The following is an 8786-nucleotide window of genomic DNA, read 5'->3' as shown; positions in this document are numbered from 1 at the left end:
ACAGTATAAGTTTAAAACAATAAATGGGTAATTAAGTGGTGGGGCGATCAATAATTATGAACAAATTGTGAATATTCACACAAGCAAGGGGATTAAAAGTGAACATCTCTATTAATTGAAGGCTAAATGTGCTTAGTCAAATATTATAAGGATCACAATTAGTATTTATCAACAATTTAGGGACCAAAAGTGCTATTATCCCAAACATTTAAATTGCCCTATTATTGTTATACCAAGAAATGATTAAGCTATATATATTAGGAAAAAGGTGCAAATATATCCTCAATTTTACAATTTAGAGCAGATATACCTTCGTTAAAAAAAGTAGTACATATATACCCTGCCGTCACACAAATGCTACAAATATACCCTTTTTGCTGACGGAATTTTTTAAATTAAAATAAAAGTCATTATAAGGACATATTAGCACTTTTCGCAAAATTGAGGGGTATAATTGCACCTTCTCAAAATTGGAGACGGTAATGGTGAAAAATCGAAAATGGAGTCATGGGTAATGAGATCTTGAGGGGTAAATATCTCGAAAGGTCATTGAACTTTGAAAAACTATGTTGTAAAGTCATTAAACTTTGCTACTTATCAATAAAATCACTCAACTTTGGCCTATTATCTCATAAAATCACTCAACTACATATGTCATCAAAATAATCTGACATGGCAAATTGAAAGCTCCTACACCATGAAGGAGTGAAAAACACCTTGGTCTTCATCACCAAATTCTTCCATAGGCTCGGGTGGTTCAATTTCCATATCACCCACCAAGCACAATGTTAAAAAATGGTTAGAATGAGGTCCAATGCGCTCAAATTCCAAACTTGCATGAATTTTGACATCCTAACCCAAAAATGAACTAGAGTCTTCAAAAACCATTTCATGAACTTTTTTAAGCAACTCTAGTATCATTTCTTCAATCTCGACATCTTGCATTATTTTTGGGTTGATCGGTTGGCAATTCACCATTAGCCTTTGAAAGTCAATCTTGACCTCTTCTTTATTGCAAACCAACTCAAAGTTACACTCCGTGGCTTTTTGATATTGAGCATCACATTCCTCAATTTTTGCATTCAATTCGGCCTCCAATATCCGGATAGCAATTTCAAGTAGCTCAACTTCTTGACTTTGCTCAACATGAATTTTTAGAAATTCTTCCATCATCCGCGAAATGCCTTCACGGTGTTTCCCATAGGCTTCAAGTTGTTAAGCTTGAGTCATAAGCCAATCTTGGCCCACAATTTCCATTTCTTCATGGTGGGAGTCATTCAAAGTTTGCAAAAATCCACCCATGGAGAAATTCATGTTTTGGACACTTTCTTGTCTACTTTCAACACCCTCAAGTTGGTGAGCATTATGAGCCTCAACCAATAATTTCGCTTGATCCTCCAAGGTGTGAATAGCTTTGTCATTGTAATTAATTGCTTGCCTCAAGTCATTAAGTGGTTGCCTCAAGTCCTCGAGTTCTAAGTTCAACTTTTCTTCCTTTTCAAGAATGGTCTCCAACATGAGCATTATCCTCTCATTTTGAGCATTTGAAACTTCTTCCACTTCCATAGCCCTATCATCATCAAAATCAAAAGTAGAATCGTCATAGTGGGGGTTCGGGGAAGGGAAGGACAAATAAACACAATTAGCCCAATGACCATTTTGACCACCACACCTATCACAAATATTCCACTCATAGGTTTGAGATTGTGCGCACAATCCGCCCCCAGGAGAATTCAAACAATTTTGACATAAGTGCAGTCCTCCACAATAAGGACAAGGATCATCAAAGTATGAACAACTACCATCCGACCAATTTTCATTATATGATGCCATTTACAAAAACTAAGAAAATGAACAAAGTCAAAGAAAATAACTACACAAATATTCCCAAGTTTGGACCAAATCAAGTAAGCTTAAATCCCAAACTAACCCAAATACGCCAAATTGTTCCCCGACAACGGCGCCAAAATTGATAACGTCCAAATTCACTCCTCAAAGAGAAAGTGTACACAGTCGTATGCAATATAATTACCCAACTATGAGTCGGGGTCGAATCCCACAAGGACCAATATACTAGGCGATCAAGCAAGTAAGGAATTTTCACTTTCTACACTAAGCCAAACACTTGATAATATTTTGGTTTTGAGAAAATTATAACTAATGCAAAAATGTAAACTAACCTAGAAAGCAAGTAAAATGATCAATGGCCACAAGCATGGGTACAAAGGAAATTACTCTCAAGTAACGATCCAATATATTTTACAATTTTATAACTAAGAGCGAGTTTATGTTAATAGATAATGGTTTCAAAATCTCATTGAAAGTCTTCCAACCAAATCAATGAATTTCACTCTAAACTTTTCCAAGCTTTAGAGTGTGAAATTAAGCACTACCAATTAAATCTCAAGTTAACTATCCTATTCTTAGCTCAAGTTATTAGATGAGGGTTAAGCCCCCAATCCTTGCTACTAACTCTTTTCCTAATCTCTACTTTCTTTTTCCAAGCAAAGTAAGGGTATTTAGGCACAAATAATGTTGTACACCATTAAATGACATTAAATCTTGAAGAGTTAATAGAGAAACAATAAACCCACTCAATTAGAAATAAAAATTATTTAATACATAAGCAAAATAAGAGATTCATCCAAACTAAACATATGAATATTTGCATAAACAAGATTCAAGCATTGAAATGAAATACCACACACATAAATATTCAATACATAGCAAGAGTAGAAGAAATGGGTAAAGAATTTCTCATTGGGTGCCTCCAAATCTTCTCTTCCAAAGTGTTGTGATGAACCCTAACTCCCAAACTTGTGTAAAATGGCCAAAGATGAAAGATATTACTCTCAAGTATTTCTTTTATAGTTCCATACTTATGCAAAGTCAAAATATGACAAAAACAACCTCAATATTTTTAGATTTTTGAAATTGCAGATCTGGCCACTTTTTGCACTTTTAGCCACTTTTGTCATTTTCCTCACTTTGATCTCTTTTTGACTTGTTTTTCACTTGATATCTTCATGATCACTTCTCAATCATATAAACCTATAAAATTCAAGTAAACCATAGTAAATGCACTATTTTCTCAATCAAACAATTCAAAAGTTTAAGGTTCAAGAAGAAATAAGTTGGAAAATACCAACTTATCAGTATCTCATGACCGTTTAGCACTCATGTATTCATGCCAGACAGTTTTGATGTATTTATGTCCCATGTCATGCTCTTCATGCCCAGATAATCATGTAATGTTAGTGCCCATTTTCCAGAACTCATGTCATTTGTGCCTACGGATTCTCTTCCAAAACCCATGTATAGTAATCATATAATCATTCAGCCAATATCCGTATGTTCAGGCCAGCTCAATATTCCTGTTAGCCACATTCAAGATTCATAAATCACGTTATGTCAGATCATGCGTATTAAGATACCTTGTGAGTTGTGTATTGGTACTTTAGTTAGCTGGTAGGCGTTCGAGAAATGTCGTGAGTGTCCGAATTATGAAGGAAGTCCTGCCAAAATTTTTTGTAGATTTCGGAGTTAGTAGCGATTCTTAACCACTAGTCATAAATCGAGGACAAATGTTTCACGATTCTCATTCATGTAGGTACTACTCAGTCTCATGTTCCCGTGTACATGTTTCAATGTAATCGCGTAGTCAGTTCTCATGATCCAAGATCATGTTCCCATGTAAACATGTCAAGCTCTTATGTTTTATGTCATGTTTCTTTTACGTTCATGTATTCAAGCCATGTCCAGTCTCATTCTTGATCATGACCCATCATTCGAGGACGAATGATCCCAAGGGGGAGATATTGTAACATCTCGGATCTTCGGCTAAGGTTTAACGCGAAAGGTAGGGGGTTCAATGGAACAAATATGGGAGATATAGGAAGTGTTTTGAAAACTAATCAAGTCATAAGAATAGTCTTTGGGCAAAACAAAGTTGGAAGCCACTCTACGGGGCATGTTTTCAATTGAGTTTGTAGAAGGTCTTACTTCCAGCGACCATAACCCCTTTATTATTTGGGAATTTTGGAAAACTTCCTCTATTAAAGTTGTAGAGCTTTGAAATACCTTTCCAGTGATATATTATGGAGGTCAAGCGTATATCTGTACAAAAAGTTATAGCCATTTTACTGAAGAATCGCACAGCAGTCCAGAAAATACGACCTGAAACATGGCCCATATATTAAAATACGGACCGTATATAATGACCATGTAATTTTACGACCCAGAACAGTATATATTCATCCATATCAGTCCAAATCATTATTTTGCATTCCTTCAAGCCTTAGAACGACCTCCATCTTCTCCCATCATCAAGAACACCAAGGTAAGCCTATTCTAAGCCTTCTAAGTCAATTCTAACATGTATCCATGGATTCTAATCAAGAATTCATCATTCTTAACCTAGAGTTTTCAAGAAAACCCAATTAAAGGGAGTTCAAGACTAGGCTTTGGGATTCTTCTTTCAAGAACAAATTTTTTATACAAGTTTGGAGCATTACCAGGTATGTAGAGTTTCTATCTACGTGTGAGAACATCATTGTTCTTCCCCACGCCCTTCTTCCATGATTACATGCAAGTTCTCCAAAAAGTAGGGTTCTAGCCACGTTTATGATAACCCTAGGTCCATTTACTATATTATATTAAGCTTTGTGATATAATCTCGTTGTTGTGTTCTTGATATTTCATTTTGATTATTGAGAATCTGTCTGTAATCCATGAAAACCCATATCTCGTATTCCATTAGTTCTTGCATGCATGTTTTTAAATAAAAATGTTTATTTCATGAATCTCCTACATGTCTATAAGTTTTCATGCAATTGTATTATATAATTATCTTCATGCCATGATTCAAGATACATACATGCTAAATACAAGTTATTTCATGAAACCATGTTTACAAGTTATTTTGTGAAATCATGATTACAAGTTATTTCACGAAAGTCACAGGCTTCTTAAACAACTATATCATGTTCATGTTTTTGGAAGTTGTACAAGTTACCGAGAAGGCTCAGATAGCCTGAAACTATGCAGCCACCGTAGGACAAGGATTACTTCCCAGTTAGGACGATTCCTTAATTTACACTGAATGGATCCATCGGGCACGTTACCACCTTATACCCTGGCAAGGTATGGGGGATCTGCTGGGCTGGCGATGTACCAGACTCCACGTACCCACGTGGTGATATCATATTGTCGGTTTATGAAATTCTCTCCCTACTTACCATGTTTTACTTATGTTTTATATTATATATGTATTCATGTTCATGCTCATGACCAGGTTTCAGTTTCACATTCAGTTCTTATCTTTATTACTTCATGTCCCACATTTATTTCATTCAGTTGCTTTACATACCAGTACATTCAATGTGCCAACGTCCCAGTTTATTCCCCGGGGGCCTGCATTTCACGATGCAGGTATTGATTCACATGACAGTAGATTTACTTGTAGGACATTGCTCATATCAGCTTATTGGTGAGCCCCATCTCACTCGGGGTTTAGCCAACTCTTTATTTTATGATTAGCTATGCATTTAAGGTATGTTAAGGGTCTTGTCCCAGCAAGTATGTTTTACAGTCAGACTCATGATAGTGGTTTCATAGACTAGACAAGTCAGTTATGTTATGTCAGACTTTCTGAGTCGTATAGCCATTTTTGGCTCATTCATATTATTTTCGCACTCATGTTTAAACAAGTATTTTTATTAAGTATTATTACTTTTTACATTTTATAAAGACTCATCATGCATTCACGTTACATTTCCGCTTACGTTGTGCCTCATGATGATTCAGCAAGCCATGTGGTTCGCTCGGTCACATGCAGTAAGGCATCGAGTGCCGTGTTACGTCCAGGCCATGGTTTGGGGTGTGACAATCATGATGTCACTTTAAGTGTAGTGAGCAGTCTACTATATATCCTATTTATAATTTTTTTGGTTTGCATTATAATAAATATCCTGCGGTTATTAAGTGGTATAACGATGCAAATTGGATCACTAGATCAACTGAAATAAAATCCACAAGTGGATATGTTGTTACCATTGGTGGAGGTGCAGTGTCTTGGAAATCGCCCAAACTTGTATCGCCCGCTCCACAATGGAGTTTAAGTTCATAGCTTTAGACATGAATGGTGAAAAACCTGAATGGATCCGGAATTTCTTAGAAGATTTTCCATTCTGGCCCAAATCGTTGGCACCAATATGCATATAGTGTGATAGCCAAGCGACAATAGGTAGGGCAGGGAGCGTTATGTACAATGAAAAATCTCGTCACATACGACGGAGACACAATGTTGTTAGTCAAGTACTCTGTAGTAGAGCTATCACTATTGACTATGTAAAGTCAAGAGATAACGAGTTGGATCCACTTACAAAAGGCCTAACTAGAGAGGCGGTTGAAAAATCATCGGGGAGAATGGGTTTAAGGCCTATGACAAGTTATCATGGCGGTAAGTCTACTTAGTATACTGGAGATCCCAAGAGTTAGGTTCAAAGAGATCAAACAAAGTTATGAATGGCAGTTCAAAATTGTCAAATAACTCTACCTATTCTCATGATGAAGACAATGTCTAGAAATTAGGATAAAGCATTAAGGCTTTTTAACGAGTTAATAAAGCTTAAGCATTTTCATGGTTTCTAAGTTTGGCAGGTATGACCAAATAGTGTATCTGCGGGGTGACACGTTTAGGAATCAGCTATGTGAGTGTGAAGTGTAAGCTGCTTCAAGGAGTATGTTAGGTAAAGGCCCTTGCTTTACGCACTCATGAAACCAGGCAGGGTTCATGGCTAAAACGAACACAACAGTGAGAACCAAAGACGGTCAAGGGCTAATTGTGTGACATATGATTTTCTAGGTAAACACCAAAGCTCGACGGTTCAAAGAATACCAATTGAACGAGTATATATGACATATGTTCACTATGGAAAGTTCAACGGGAAACCTACTTATCCAGATGCAATTAATCTTTACTTGCAAATCACACACACTTGTCCGTGCATTCCTTTATCATATAGCTATCCTCATTCATGTGGGGGATTGTTGGGTTTAAGTTAAGTGAATGGGGATAATTCTGAAAAGATGCAACTTAACTGAACTCTACCCAATAGCCATATAAATCTGGCCAGTCCTTCAGATTTTCCTTACGAAAATTCTTATTGTCTTCTTTCTTCTTTTTGCACTTCAAATATATTCTGTGTGATTTGTTGTCGTCTGTTGCGTTAGTCGTTCACCGGGGTTTGAGGTACCGTTACCTTGGTGAGTTAATTCGTTCTATCCTGGGAGGATATATTCCATAACTTCGGGTACTTGAGGGGAATAATTTCCTTAAGGACACACTGTGAATTCAGTGAGCTCAAATTTATTTTTCTTTTTTCCAGATTCTATTTTAAATTATTTTTTGAATACAGATTAACAACAGAATCTGTTGCATCAAAATACCGCTACCCTCCCAAAAAGCCATGTTGGATTTTCATGACCTCGGTTATGTTGAAAGACCACATGGTGGAAAACGTTGGAGCTGCATACACAATGCTGTCTTATCTGCCAATCCTTCTCTTACATCAGATTATGCACTGATGGTTCAGTATTATGGAAAATGTTCTTGTATGGCGTTTTGGCGACATTGATGTTGTTAATCATGTTGGGGTCACGGCTCTAACGTATCATAACGGCCAATTTTATTCCATGAGTTATTGTGGTGAAGTACAGGTTTATGATGTTGCAGGGCCTAACATTACCCAACCAATTGTAAAGACACGCTTGCTTGCTGTGATGGACGAAGATAAGTTTAATTTGCCCGATGTTCAGTATTACCTAGTTGAGTTATCTGGTGGACTATTACTTGTTACCCTATATATGGAGGATGATATTCGTAGGAGTTTTAAATTTAAAGTCGTTGAATTAGATGTAATCAAGGGTGAATTGAAGGACGAGATTAAAACCTTGGGAGATTCATCAATATTTTTGGGTCGCAATGTAGCAAGTTGCATCGATTCTTCTAAATTTACAGGAATCAAGCCAGATTACATATATTTTACTGATCATTGGTTAGATGAATATGATAGAGATTTGGAAGGAGGGGCGGGAAGAGATATGGGTGCTTATAATTTGGAAGATGGAACAATTGAATCTTTTTATCCTGGAATGTCAGTAAGTTTTATTTGCCCACCAACTTGGGTTGTACCATCGCTAATAATGTGATATTATTTGCCGGCATCACTAATAATGTCAACTCCATGTATGCTCAAATCATGAGGAGTCACTATTTGTTTTCAATTTGGTGAATTATTATTTTTAGATGTATTATAAGTTATTTATTATCCTTTATTGTAATCTTGGCTGGCGAATTGTTATTACATTTAATAAATTATCGAGGCTTATGATATCTAGTTGCATTAGCCATTAGAAACTAGTAACCCCCTGTTTGGATGGTTGTTTCCGCTGGTTCATTAATGTACAATATGATATGATACAGTATGTTGTTGTATTGTATTAAAGAACACAAGGTTACCGTTTATTGTGGTTTAATAATATTTGTATTGCTCGGTTTGACTGTATAGTATTGTATAATAACCTGTAAGTTTACTACAATACCTTTAACTCTTAATTAGAAATTAATTTATATATAAAATTTAGGTAAATGATTAAATAGGAACTTTAAAAAAAAGTAGGTGGTGGGTGGTGGAGCCATTAATGATTAAAATAAAAAAAATTAAAAGAAATAAATGAGGCATCTTTAATTTTCTGGAAATTTTTAAGTCTAAAAAATAGGTTAA

General features: G+C 35.9%; 1 protein-coding gene across 1 annotated transcript; it reads left to right on the top strand.

Moving 5' to 3' along the window:
* Positions 1-6454: 6454 nt before the first annotated feature.
* On the top strand, positions 6455-8211 carry LOC132637061 (uncharacterized). The gene is made up of 3 exons (XM_060354209.1): positions 6455-6460; positions 7419-7614; positions 7736-8211. Exons 1-3 carry the CDS (start codon positions 6455-6457, stop codon positions 8209-8211), a joined length of 678 nt encoding a protein of 225 aa, XP_060210192.1.
* The last annotated feature ends 575 nt before the right edge of the window (positions 8212-8786 follow it).

Source organism: Lycium barbarum, chromosome 4 (assembly GCF_019175385.1).
Source record: "Lycium barbarum isolate Lr01 chromosome 4, ASM1917538v2, whole genome shotgun sequence".
NCBI classification, from domain to species: domain Eukaryota; kingdom Viridiplantae; phylum Streptophyta; class Magnoliopsida; order Solanales; family Solanaceae; genus Lycium; species Lycium barbarum.
The sequence above is the reverse complement of the archived record's forward strand: the minus strand, read 5'-3'. Positions and strand labels throughout refer to the sequence as shown.

What these genes read in the sequence shown, in the direction of transcription:
- LOC132637061 (XM_060354209.1), top strand. An exon ending in GTATTATGGAAAATGTTCTT is followed by an intron (nt 7,615 to 7,735) that starts GTATGGCGTTTT and finishes ATGATGTTGCAG; the next exon opens with GGCCTAACATTACCCAACCA.